This window comes from Miscanthus floridulus, chromosome 13 (genome assembly GCF_019320115.1).
Source record: "Miscanthus floridulus cultivar M001 chromosome 13, ASM1932011v1, whole genome shotgun sequence".
NCBI lineage: Eukaryota > Viridiplantae > Streptophyta > Magnoliopsida > Poales > Poaceae > Miscanthus > Miscanthus floridulus.
The window spans coordinates 88,253,604-88,266,174 of record NC_089592.1 but is presented as its reverse complement, the minus strand read 5'-3'; the positions used below and the strand labels follow the sequence as shown (position 1 = coordinate 88,266,174).

Here is a 12,571-nt window from a genome sequence, read left to right as displayed (position 1 = left end):
ATCTTAGTCTGGTTTATATTGAGGTTAGGAATCAATATTCGGCACTGTAGCACTTTCGTTTGTATTTAACCATTATTGTTCAATCATGGTCTAACTAGGCTTAAAAGATTCGTCTTGTAATTTACAATCAAACTGTATAATTAGTTATTTTTTTTATCTACATTTAATACTCCGTGCATGTGTCCAAAGATTTGATGTGATGGAGAGAGAGTGAAAAAACTTAATCTAAACAAGGCCTTACATCATGCCGCGTTTAGTTGCGTCCGGAATTAGCGCGCCGGATTTCCAGTGATACTGTAGCGCACTATAGCATTTCGTTTGTATTTGGTAATAATTGTCCAATCGTTGACTAATTAGGCTCAAAACGTTCGTCTCGCAAAGTACAACCAAACTGTGTAATTATTTTTTGATTTCGTCAACATTTAGTACTCCATGCATGTACCGTAAGTTTGATGTGACGGAGAATCTTTTTTTTACATAGTGTCAAAGTTGGGAGTTGGGGGTGAACTAAACGTGGCCTCAGCTCTGGTCTGATGAACATCAGTTACTGCTTCCCAGTTGCAGTTGGCTTTGCAGTTTGCACAAAAGCACAAAACAACTCCCTTTTGTCCACAGTTCACTCAAGATATATATATGCAATGCAAGCCCCCTGTTTTCTCTCCAAAGACTGAAACATTCTTAATCGGCCCTTGTGTTGGCAAGCTTCCCAATGACATGTTCACCACTCATGAAGTAGCTAACACAGATTGGCCATGCCCATGCATGCTACTGACTGTTCGGGTAGCTTCAAGCAACATGCTCAGCCTTGGTTACCTCATGTTCTCGCAAAGCTTCATTCCTTGGCTAGGTTACTTTGCAATGCAAGGCCGGCCGGCATGCATTCAGTTCTTTGGTGTCGGAAACATGCTAGGTTACTTTGCAATGCAATGCAAGCCCACAGTGCGCAAAGGCAAAAGGGCGAGCAACCGAAAGGCGGTGCTCCCGTTCAAAAGAAGAGAAGCCCATCATCCATCAACTCTGTGTTGTGCTAGCAGCAGTAGCTTGCAAGTCACTCCTTGCCTTCTTGCTTGGCTCTCCCACTGTCACTGTGAATTTTATTTTATTTTAGTACTACTACACATGCATCCGAAAGGAGGATGTAAACAGTAACAGCAGGAAGTTACCGGGGGATCAAAGCGTCTACGTATGGTTTGCTTTAGACAGTAGGAGTAATGAAAAGATTAGATTCGGGGCGGTCGCAAACCCCGAGGCTAATGATAGTTTAGTTTAAATAGCTGGAGACTAGAGAGGCTAAGGGAGTCAGAATAAGGGCATCTCAGTCAGTAGGCTCTGTATTGCATTGGAAATTCTGCATCAAGGAACAGTAACTTTCTTTTTCTTTCTTTTGAGATTGTAGCTACTATGTAGAAAATGAGGAAATTCAGGAGAACCTACTTATTTATGTTCTTTAGACTGTCTCCAACGATGAGAGCGCAAACATGAGACCTATTCCGGATTTGAGTCACCTACAGGGAAAAAAAAGTCACGGACTCAAATCCCTCGTTCTCCAACAACGAACCCAAAACAAGACTCGCAGTTTCCTCCGTCCGTCCGGTGCCGCTTGCTCCTCCGTCTTCGTCTTCCCCGCGGCCGGCCACCGAGCTGCGAGCTCCGGCGAGGCGCTGAGGAAAGGCCGACACAGGGAGTGGACGGAGGCAAGAAACGCCGCGGGCTTAAGCAGAAGAGGAGGGAAGAGGGAGCAGAGAAGGTACAGCGGCGGCCGGACGCGCCGAGCAATTAGCAGCGCACCGACGGCCGGCGCGCGACGCCACAGGTCCGCCACGGCGGCCGGCCGACCAACGGCGACGGCGAGGCACGCACAGAAGGCGGCAACACGGGAGAGACGCAGCAGTAGAGCGGGTGGGAGACGAAGAAGAAAGCGAAGCAAGCGCGAGAGGACAAGGGGGCGGAGAGCGGACGGACCGCGGGAGGCGCCGGAGCCGATTCCGCCGCCGCATCGGGACGGAGCGAGCGACGAAGAGGATGGGGAACGGTGCGTTCTTTTTTCTTTTCTTTGTTTGGCCAACGGACGACGGATGAGATTTGCGCCGTCTCTCTGGCGAGACGTTTATTTGCGTTTCGGATCGGCTTCGACGCAAAATGCGTCGTCAGTTTGGGTCATCCGTTGGAACGTATTTTCGGTACCCAAAAACACTGTGAACTACCTATTTTGTGTTTAGGTTGCGTCGTTGGAGATAGTCTTAGAAGAAAATTTCCCTTGATCTGAGCCTCATTTCAACACAACACAACCCTAGAAAGAAAATCCCTGCCATTGAATGGAAATGCAGTTTACAGCAATACTTGCCTCCAAGTAGTACTGGCACTATATTAGCAGTCAACTAATGATGATAGGGCAAGGGACACTCACAGTTTTTAAGTACAGGAAGATTAAACAACGTCAGTGGTGGTAGTCGGCACTGTCAGAGAGTCAGTCAGGAGGCCGTGAGATTTGGTAGTGTCAGATGTCAGTCAGATTAGATGGAAGAAGCAACAAGTAGTAGTCACGGAGCAGTTATTTTTGTCGTCTACAGTAAAAGAGCAGGTTTGGACACATTCATGGAGTACTGAATGTAGACGAAAAAAACTAATTGCACAGTTCTCGGTAAAATCGCGAGACGAATCTTTTAAGCCTAACTAGTCCATGAAAAGCCTTAAATGCTACAGTAACCCCACATGTGCTAATGACCGATTAATTAGGATCGTTAGATTCGTCGCGCAGTTTCCTGATGGGTTCTGTAATTTGTTTTTTTATTAGTATCCAAAAACCCCTCCCAACATCCTTCCGACACATCCGATGTGACACTCAAAATTTTTCACCTCCCCAACTAAACACACCCGTAGCTAGTAGCAGCGTGTTGGTTTGGTCGTAAATGATCGTGGATTATTTACTGTTGGTCGGTTTGGTGTGAGAGAAAAATACTGTTCTAGTTTATAATCCTCGATTGTATACGAGCAAGCGAACAGGCTGCTACGCCTTTGTTCGGCCTGTTTGCTGGTTGATTTCTGGGCTAATAAGTTCGACTAGTGCTGGTTTGTTGTGAGAGAAAAACACTGTTGGCTGACTGATAAGCTCTGGCTGAAACCAAAGGCTGGTTGATTTCAGGAAAGCAGGTTCTGTCACCCCAAGACAATGCTAGTTCTGTTTTTTCAAACGAACATGGTGATTCTAATCGCCTTGGTACCACATCGAAAACTTAAGAAAACTACTTAGGAAAAAAAAAATAAGAAAACGAGGGCTGTTTATATTTCAGGGTCTAAATTTTCAGGTAACAATTTTACACCATCAACTAGTATAATTAAAAAGACAGCTTATAAGAGCTAATTTATATTTTTTCTATAAACAGATAATAATAAAACAGAATTGCATGCTACCTGATTAATAACAACAAAAAATCAGACGTCTGAAACACTCGAGAAGCGAAAGAAAATGCTTTTGGCAAGATAATGCAGTGCCAATTGCCAAACCGAGCTAAGCAAGCAAAAGCAAAGGTTAAAGCACAGAGTAAAGAGCTCCCTGAGAGGTCAATACTGAAGAGCTCCATAAATTACTCATTCAAGAACACCCATTTGATCTCTCTCTCTCTCTCTCTCTCTCTGTCTCTGTCTCTGTCTCTTTCTCTCTATCCATGGATTCATTTGCATGGGCGTCGGTGTCTCAAGCTGCGGGGCTAGCCGGCGGCAGCGCCGTCGTCTCCGACGGGAGAGGCGGGGGGCTCTTGCCGCCGCCGACGCTCGGGCTCCAGCTCCCGGCACGGGCCGGTCTCGAGCACTTCATGGACCCCGGCCTAGTCCAGCTGGCCATGCGCTTCTCCTGCTTCGCTGCTGCAAACGGAGCACCCACTGCAATCCCCTCGTACATCACCTCCGAGGAGCACCCACTGCAACCCACCACCGGCAGTGGCAACGGCGAGCCGGGGTTCGGCGGCGGCGGCGACGCGCCGAGCGCCGAGGCCTGCTCGTCCAGGGCACCGGAGGCGGATTCCAACTCCAAGAAGAGGAAGCGATCGAACGAGGTAGTTGCTTACTGCTCACTAGTCACTACTACTACAGTGCTAATTGGTTTGCACCGGCCGGTGTCTCAGCGTTGTTGTCGGATCGCAGTCGCAGGACGTTCTTGGGATGATTGGGACGGATCAAGATCAAGGGATGGCGTCCGTGGATTCTTCGAAGGAGCGTGGCGAGGACGACGCCAAAGGCAAGGAGGAGACGCCGCCGGTGACCCGCAAGAAGAAAGGGAAGGGAGCTTCGGCGGCCGACGACGAGTCGGAGTCGTACATCCATGTCAGGGCCCGGAAGGGGCAGGCAACCAACAGGCATAGCCTCGCAGAGAGGGTAGGCACAGTACACACAGATTTAATTTGTTACTACTACTGTCTTGTAGAATGCAAGCAACTGGTCACCTGGATGAATTAGCTTTAGCACTTGAAAATACTCCTGAATGATGAACACCAAATTTGGTTCTTTTTTGACAGCTGAGAAGGGAGAAGATCAGTGAGAGGATGAAGCTTCTGCAAGACCTTGTTCCTGGTTGCACTAAAGTGAGCCTCCTGACCGCAAGAACAACTATACTTACTTTTCTGAAATCAGAACTTCTTAAGAATAATGACACCTTCTTTGGGCTGGGTTGGGTTTGGATCGATTTAGGTCACTGGGAAGGCGGTGATGCTGGACGAGATCATCAACTATGTCCAGTCCCTGCAAAGGCAAGTGGAGGTATGCATGGTTCATCTTGAATCTCATATACTGAAAGTCTCCCTTTCTCATCTGACAAAGGCAATGTACTGAACAAATGCATGATCCCCCTTGCATCTCCCAGTTCTTATCCATGAAGCTCGCGGCGGTCAATCCACAGCTCGGCCTCAACATAAAACAACTTCTGTCGAAAGATGTAAGCAATCTACAAACTCACCTGCAGTTCTTCCTTGTTCTCTTTTTTTTTTTCAGTTTTGCAAGAAACGCGCACCAAAATTACAAAATGATTCTGTATCCTTAATTTGGTGGAATGCAGCTTTTTCGCGCCCCCAGTGCTCCTTCAAGCTCATCTACTCACCTGGGATTCTCAATCTCCCACGAAATGATGCCCAAACTACCGCCATTGTCACGGTCAGGCATGCTCCCGGGAGGCGTTCATGGTTTGACCAATCCAGATGGCTTCAGAACAGCCATGGAGCAGCAACAAAACGGCAAAGATTCCATAGGAGATCATGTCTCTCAGGTTTGCATAGCAGAATCCCAGCGTGTTTCAGAGTACAAATTTAGAGCAATTATGCATTTGCAATCAGATTGGTTTTCAAGAATCCTAACCAAACTTTAGCCTCTTGAGCAGATGCCTCTCACTTTGGACGGATCGTTCCACCACAATGCAGCGCAAACGGCGGTGTATGGGGCCATAGTCGGTCCAGAGCATCTGAGCATGAGGTCTGTTCAGGATGGGTTTCATATGTGAAGTTCGGCACAAGCTCCAGCAGTCCAGCTCCATGGAGGATCAGAGTTGCTTCTGGTCACCTGACATGTGCCATGGAGTAGAGTAGGGCAAGGCACATAACTAGCATTTGTGCTATGGAGTTACTGCATAGTGCAGAGGCAGGACAAGCTTGATTCCTCCATGAAATGTTAGCATTGCTTCATGGTTGTAATCAGAGCTGAAAGTTCAGACACCGGAAGTAACTCTGCTGCAGCTATGAATTTATGATGATGTTGGAAACCCTGTCCGGGTGGAGTGTGAAGTGAAATTTGTGTTCTTGAAGAGAAACACCTGAAAATAGACACAGAATTGCTGCATTACAGGATCTTACTGGCAGCGTATTGTTTGTGTTTTTAGTTAATAATACATAAATAGCTAGTTAGCGAGCAGCACTAAAAACATTGTGTTCAGATTAAGCCCTCAGCTATTAGTTTTTTGTGGTAAAAGTGTTAACTATGACACAAATGCTCTTACTGATTCAAACTGCTGGTCCTCTGGAAAACACTTGGGGTCCTGCGCCTGACCTGAACGCCCAAAACAGCAGCCGGGCCGACGCCATGCTCGTGCTCACGTGCGCCAACGCCTCCAGGCTCGGCGGCCCCATCGCCCGCGCGGCCGCCGCATCCGCATCCACGGGGAGCGCTCACGGGTGGGCTCGCGGGGCCCTTCGTCGTCGCCGTCGACCTCCTCGCGCCAACCCACCGAGCGGAGGTACATGGAGCACTGCGAGAAGGACACGGGGAAGCCGGTGTTCGCCGTCGGGCTGGTAGGAGTAGGGCGGGGCAGGGGTGGCGCCGGAGTGGTCCAGAGCAGGGGCGGCGGCGTCTGGACGAACGAGAAGAGCACGCCGCCCGTGTAAAATCTTGGTGAAGGGCACAATTGCCATCCCCTGTTTGCGACACGTCTTTCGGTGGTATTTTCTTTCCAAAACACGCGATCTTTTTTTATTTTTTATGCTAGCTAGAGAACGAATTTTCCCATATTTTTTTCGGGTTATCTGGGTTCTTCTCCTTGGACAAGGGTTTGGCGTGCCCTAACAGGAGTTGAAGCAGTAATAACATCATGCCAAGAGCACCCTCTGTTGCACTCGCTGGAATATCCTTGCACCAGGCGCCTCCGTCGCCGGCGGCTACTTGCCTGCATCCGAATGCACAGCCATGTCGACGTCTACCTAACGTACGCTCCAACGAAACCCTTGTTGATTCGTCCATCCCTCGACCTCCCCTGGGTATGATTTGGCTGATCACACAACTGATCTATTAACATCAAATCGCAGTGCGAGACAGAAGACGTATGTGATCCTCAACGTCAAGTATCTGGCGAAGATGGTCAGGGAAGGCCAATCGCGAGACGCTTCCTACTACCTAGGTGGTACGGCTCGAGCTACGAGGGCAGGCTCCTCAATGTGTTCCTGTTTGACCTCCTTGCCTACAGGGCCTGCGACTGGCTCATGAGCATCTACAAGAAACCTGTGCTTGATAAGTATCCGTGCTTTGCCACGCGATGTCCTCTTCCTGCGCAAAGATCATGCCAGGTCAGGTCTCTCTTAATTACCCTCTTGATGTGCTGCGACTGTGATTGATTGATTGAAATATGCAGCTAGCATGCTAACTTTCTGTGATGAACTACTACTGCGTGCAGTGCCTTCCTGGATTGGCAACTCGTCAGGAAGAAGGCAGCGAAGATGGTCGAGGAGATGGCCTACAGGGCGCCCGAGCTCAGGGATAGGATGCAGTACCCGCGCAGCAGGAACAGCCTGTACCATTGGGTCCAAGTACGTATATATGTGCGCACTAGTTCTAGCACAATGGATTGATTTACTGGTCAAGTTATCTAATCTTACCTACCGTTCGTTGAAAAAAAAGGCGTCGCGTGAAGCATGTAAACCGGAAGCAGCAGTCAACTGATCTCGCCCAGTTCTATCTTCAGATGAAGAAGAGGTACAACAACATGCACGTGAGTGGATACCCTCTTGCTGCTTCTGCTTGTTGTTTTTTTACACTAGTAATAATGGGCCTGCAATTTGTTTAGGCTACCTTCTTCTTTGAGTCCGGGGGCAGATCTAGTGTCAACGGACATGTCTGGATAATGACATCTTTTTCTAACATCATATACACATGATAAAAAAAATATATATTTAGCTCTCGATTCATACCATACAATTGCTCTGCTTCATGACTGAGCTTTTCAACTGCAGAATCAGCAAGGGTAGGAGGAGAGCCGCTGATAGCTCTATTTGGTACGTACAGGGTACAGCTAGTTTTTCCTCTGTTTCATTCCTGTAATTATTTTGCTTACCAATTTACATGTTAACCGGTGTGCTAACGAGATTGAGTGAAACCTAGTTTTACCAATTAGTCTGCCTGAAAGCTACTTTTCCCCTTTTGAGTGAGTTTTGTTGTTTTCTGTCTTATTTATTTGCTCCTATGCCTGTACATTTTCGTCCTGATAGATGTTATTATTGGCTTGATAGCATAAAACACCATGTATGTTATGATTTGAATTGGATCCACATGCAAGCTAACGAAACAGCAACGGCCCCAATTTAGTTTCAACTTCTAGTTATTGTGCGAAGTCACTTTTGACTTGCTTCTATATAATAATGACTGGTAAACTCTTGTGGTCTTCAGATACATGTTTTGAAGCTGGTAGACTTCTGGGGCTTGAGCAAGGGCAATTCCCTGAATTTTTGTCAAAAGAAGGTAATTTCGGTTCACCACTGTTAAAAACTACCTTCATTTTTTAATTGCTGAGATTGTTTCTTCTCTGCAGACTTTCCGTACTTTCAGCATAAGCTAGCTCGTGGATGTGAGGTCATATCCAGTAAAAAAGTCAAACCTTCATCCAAACCAAGTAACGTGAATAATGTTTTCTGCAATTAGTCGCAGAGGCGTGCTGTTGTGGGCTCTTCAGTAACTAACTCAGGCAAGTTGTACCAGATTTCGTTGATTAAATTGGGGCAAGCTTCTGTAAGCTACAGCCAGGAACTCACTCGCACTCACGAACACAAAGTACCGGCGAGGGAGACGATGAACACAAGCTGTTTCCAACGACGAACGCCGCGGCCGACACAACGGCCTGTATCTTGGCACTTTTTATTTCTCTCGACTTGGCAACTATGAAACGAGGAGTACATGGTGTATTTAACAACCACGTGACGCACCACGGAGCTCACCTCCACTCACCCGGTCTTTACGCCATGATCACCCGCTCAGCGACACCAGGGAGCCATTCGCTCGTCCCGGACTGCGGCTTCCTCCATGCTGACCGGCGCCACGCACACCACGAACTCCTAAAATAGCCAAGCACTGAACCGGTCCTGGCAACTTCCATGCACAGCGACTAGAGTCCAGCTCGACCACGGCATGCCCGAACACAACGCGCCCTGGACAGGCCCTACACCCAGCCTCGCACCGCAGCTCGCCTGCAATGGCACAGACACGGACACAACACACACGACACCACCACGACGCGGCACAGTGACGCACACGCCATGGGCACTATGTGTCGGGGTTTATTCTAACAATCACCCCCTAAACCACAACACCCCGTACGCCGAACCTACATGAGCGTCTGCTCGTTGTCGACATCAGCGAGGAGAGCTGTTTCCTTCTTTTTCCCACGGCAGTCCTTGCCCATGTGGCCGCGCTCGCCGCACTCATAGCATCGCCCACGGAAGCGGCTCCCGCCACGCCTGCTTCCTGAGCTCGTGGTGCTGCGAGCGTCGTCGTCGTCGCGGCCACCGCCACGGGCGTTCTGCGCATCTCCCGCACGTGCACGATCCTTGTTGCGTCGCTGACGACGACGCGCCTCCCACTGCTCCTCCGTGAGCAGCAGCTGCCCGGTGCGCTCGCCTCCAAGCTCGCCGCCGCCACAACGCTCCTCGGCCACGCGCAGCCTGCCGACGAGCTCCTCGAGCGACATCTTCTTGAAGTCGGCGAACATCTCGATGGAGCATGCAACTTGGTTGAACCTCGACGGCACAACCCGCAGCATCTTCTTGACGACGCGCTCGTCCTCCGTGTCCTCGCCCAACTCGCGCAGCTCCGCGGCAATGGAGCCGATCCTCACGGCGAAGTCGTCGATCGCCTCGCCGTCCTTGAACGCCGCATTCTCGAACTGCTTGAGGAGGTGCTGCGCCTTGGCTTCCTGCACACGCGTGTCTCCCACGCGCAGCGACTTGATCGCCTCCCAAGCCTCCTTGACCGTCTTCTTCGCGACGAGCCCAGACTTCATCTCCGGCGGCACACCGCGGAGAATGACAGCCAGTGCCCGTCGATCCTTGCCGCGCTCGGCGTTGCCGCCCTCCACGGCATCCTAGAGCTCCATGCCCTCCAGGTTGCACTGCACTTCAAGTGCCCACTCGCGGTAGTTCGTCTTCGTCAGCTTCGGGATCTCGACGCCACCAAAACCGCGCTCCACCATGACCGTACGTGGCGAGCTGGTGCCTTCCTTCACATCACCACCGGCCATCGTCGTTGCCGTCGGACCTCTGCGTGGGATCACGCGCTTCTTCTTCGGCGGCTCTCGTGGTGGACTGAAGGAACCACCGTAGTACATACACCGGCTCTGGTACCAAATGTAAGCTACCGCCAGGAACTCACTCGCACTCACGAACACAAAGTACCGGCGAGGGAGACGATGAACACAAGCTGTTTCCAGCGACGAACGCCGCGGCCGACACAACGGCCTGTATCTTGGCACTTTTTATTTCTCTGGACTTGGCAACTATGAAACGAGGAGTACATGGCGTATTTAACAACCACGGGACGCACCACGGAGCTCACCTCCACTCACCCGGTCTTTACGCCATGATCAGCACGACCCGCTCAGCGACACCAGGGAGCCATTCGCTCGTCCCGGACTGCGGCTTCCTCCATGCTGACCGGCGCCACGCACACCACGAACTCCTAAAATAGCCAAGCACTGAACCGGTCCTGGCAACTTCCATGCACAGCGACTAGAGTCCAGCTCGACCACGGCATGCCCGAACACAACGCACCCTGGACAGGCCCTACACCCAGCCTCGCACCGCAGCTCGCCTGCAATGGCACAGACACGGACACAACACACACGACACCACCACGACGCGGCACAGTGACGCACACGCCATGGGCACTATGTGTCGGGGTTTATTCTAACAATCACCCCCTAAACCACAACACCCCGTACGCCGAACCTACATGAGCGTCTGCTTATTGTCGACATCAGCGAGGAGAGCTGTTTCCTTCTTTTTCCCACGGCAGTCCTTGCCCATGTGGCCGCGCTCGCCGCACTCATAGCATCGCCCACGGAAGCAGCTCCCGCCACGCCTGCTTCCTGAGCTCGTGGTGCTGCGAGCGTCGTCGTCGTCGCGGCCACCGCCACGGGCGTTCTGCGCATCTCCCGCACGTGCACGATCCTTGTTGCGTCGCTGACGACGACGCGCCTCCCACTGCTCCTCCGTGAGCAGCAGCTGCCCGGTGTGCTCGCCTCCAAGCTCGCCGCCGCCACAACGCTCCTCGGCCACGCGCAGCCTGCCGACGAGCTCCTCGAGCAACATCTTCTTGAAGTCGGCGAACATCTCGATGGAGCAAGCAACTTGGTTGAACCTCGATGGCACAACCCGCAGCATCTTCTTGACGACGCGCTCGTCCTCCATGTCCTCGCCCAACTCGCGCAGCTCCGCGGCAATGGAGACGATCCTCACGGCGAAGTCGTCGATCGCCTCGCCGTCCTTGAACGCCGCATTCTCGAACTGCTTGAGGAGGTGCTGCGCCTTGGCTTCCTGCACACGCGTGTCTCCCACACGCAGCGACTTGATCGCCTCCCAAGCGTCCTTGACCGTCTTCTTCGCGACAAGCCCAGACTTCATCTCCGGTGGCACACCGCGGAGAATGACAGCCAGTGCCCATCGATCCTTGCCGCGCTCGGCGTTGCCGCCCTCCACGGCATCCTAGAGCTCCATGCCCTCCAGGTTGCACTGCACTTCAAGTGCCCACTCGCGGTAGTTCGTCTTCGTCAGCTTCGGGATCTCGACGCCACCAAAACCGCGCTCCACCACGACCGTACGTGGCGAGCTGGTGCCTTCCTTCACATCACCACCGGCCATCGTCGTTGCCGTCGGACCTCTGCGTGGGATCACGCGCTTCTTCTTCGGCGGCTCTCGTGGTGGACTGAAGGAACCACCGTAGTACATACACCGGCTCTGGTACCAAATGTAAGCTACAGCCAGGAACTCACTCGCACTCACGAACACAAAGTACCGGCGAGGGAGACGATGAACACAAGCTGTTTCCGGCGACGAACGCCGCGGCCGACACAACGGCCTGTATCTTGGCACTTTTTATTTCTCTGGACTTGGCAACTATGAAACGAGGAGTACATGGCGTATTTAACAACCACGGGACGCACCACGGAGCTCACCTCCACTCACCCGGTCTTTACGCCATGATCAGCACGACCCGCTCAGCGACACCAGGGAGCCATTCGCTCGTCCCAGACTGCGGCTTCCTCCATGCTGACCGGCGCCACGCACACCACGAACTCCTAAAATAGCCAAGCACTGAACCGGTCCTGGCAACTTCCATGCACAGCGACTAGAGTCCAGCTCGACCACGGCATGCCTGAACACAACGTGCCCTGGACAGGCCCTACACCTAGCCTCGCACCGCAGCTCGCCTGCAATGGCACAGACACGGACACAACACACACGACACCACCACGACGCGGCACAGTGACGCACACGCCATGGGCACTATGTGTCGGGGTTTATTCTAACAATCACCCCCTAAACCACAACACCCCGTACGCCGAACCTACATGAGCGTCTGCTCGTTGTCGACATCAGCGAGGAGAGCTGTTTCCTTCTTTTTCCCACGGCAGTCCTTGCCCATGTGGCCGCGCTCGCCGCACTCATAGCATCGCCACGGAAGCGGCTCCCGCCACGCCTGCTTCCTGAGCTCGTGGTGCTGCGAGCGTCGTCGTCGTCGCGGCCACCGCCACGGGCGTTCTGCGCATCTCCCGCACGTGCACGATCCTTGTTGCGTCGCTGACGACGACGCGCCTCCCACTGCTCCACCGTGAGCA

The 12,571-nt window shown here is 52.0% G+C and overlaps 3 protein-coding genes across 7 annotated transcripts; 2 read left to right on the top strand and 1 right to left on the bottom strand.

Moving 5' to 3' along the window:
* Positions 1 to 3,450: 3,450 nt before the first annotated feature.
* LOC136501720 (transcription factor bHLH79-like) lies at positions 3,451 to 5,971 on the top strand. Of its 2 annotated transcripts, none has more exons than XM_066497244.1 (7): positions 3,451 to 4,052; positions 4,141 to 4,371; positions 4,512 to 4,577; positions 4,684 to 4,752; positions 4,856 to 4,927; positions 5,048 to 5,254; positions 5,354 to 5,971. In XM_066497244.1, the coding sequence occupies exons 1-7, from the start codon at positions 3,666 to 3,668 to the stop codon at positions 5,483 to 5,485; spliced, it is 1,164 nt and encodes a 387-aa protein (XP_066353341.1). In that variant the 5' UTR covers positions 3,451 to 3,665; the 3' UTR covers positions 5,486 to 5,971. The 2 variants fall into 2 exon arrangements, with proteins under 2 accessions (XP_066353341.1, XP_066353342.1); XM_066497245.1 differs by having other exon boundaries at positions 3,453 to 4,052; positions 5,366 to 5,971.
* Positions 5,972 to 6,560: 589 nt separating this feature from the next.
* Positions 6,561 to 8,421, top strand: LOC136501721 (uncharacterized). 4 transcript variants are annotated; one of them, XR_010770357.1, is made up of 7 exons: positions 6,561 to 6,679; positions 6,780 to 7,037; positions 7,145 to 7,277; positions 7,369 to 7,459; positions 7,701 to 7,742; positions 8,134 to 8,205; positions 8,276 to 8,421. XR_010770357.1 is itself a non-coding variant. In XM_066497246.1 (5 exons), the coding sequence occupies exons 1-4, from the start codon at positions 6,566 to 6,568 to the stop codon at positions 7,408 to 7,410; spliced, it is 552 nt and encodes a 183-aa protein (XP_066353343.1). In that variant the 3' UTR covers positions 7,411 to 7,443; positions 7,535 to 7,566. The 4 variants fall into 4 exon arrangements, 1 of the variants encoding a protein (XP_066353343.1); XR_010770356.1 differs by having other exon boundaries at positions 6,566 to 6,679; positions 6,780 to 7,042; positions 7,369 to 7,443; XR_010770355.1 differs by having other exon boundaries at positions 6,566 to 6,679; positions 6,780 to 7,042.
* Positions 8,422 to 10,682: 2,261 nt separating this feature from the next.
* LOC136500270 (uncharacterized) lies at positions 10,683 to 11,357 on the bottom strand. The gene has a single exon (XM_066495624.1). It carries the CDS (start codon positions 11,355 to 11,357, stop codon positions 10,683 to 10,685), a length of 675 nt encoding a protein of 224 aa, XP_066351721.1.
* Positions 11,358 to 12,571: the final 1,214 nt, after the last annotated feature.

Excerpts from the sequence above, each read along its gene's own strand:
- LOC136501721 (XM_066497246.1), top strand. The coding sequence starts at position 6,566 with ATGCCAAGAGCACCCTCTGTTGCACTCGCTGGAATATCCTTGCACCAG. Across the intron at positions 6,680-6,779 it reads CATGTCGACGTCTACCTAAC|TGCGAGACAGAAGACGTATG; the intron begins GTACGCTCCAAC and ends ATCAAATCGCAG. Across the intron at positions 7,278-7,368 it reads GCCTGTACCATTGGGTCCAA|GCGTCGCGTGAAGCATGTAA; the intron begins GTACGTATATAT and ends TTGAAAAAAAAG.
- LOC136501720 (XM_066497244.1), top strand. The coding sequence starts at position 3,666 with ATGGATTCATTTGCATGGGCGTCGGTGTCTCAAGCTGCGGGGCTAGCC. Across the intron at positions 4,753-4,855 it reads CCCTGCAAAGGCAAGTGGAG|TTCTTATCCATGAAGCTCGC; the intron begins GTATGCATGGTT and ends TGCATCTCCCAG. Across the intron at positions 4,928-5,047 it reads AACAACTTCTGTCGAAAGAT|CTTTTTCGCGCCCCCAGTGC; the intron begins GTAAGCAATCTA and ends GGTGGAATGCAG.
- LOC136500270 (XM_066495624.1), bottom strand. The coding sequence starts at position 11,357 with ATGAAGTCTGGGCTTGTCGCGAAGAAGACGGTCAAGGACGCTTGGGAG.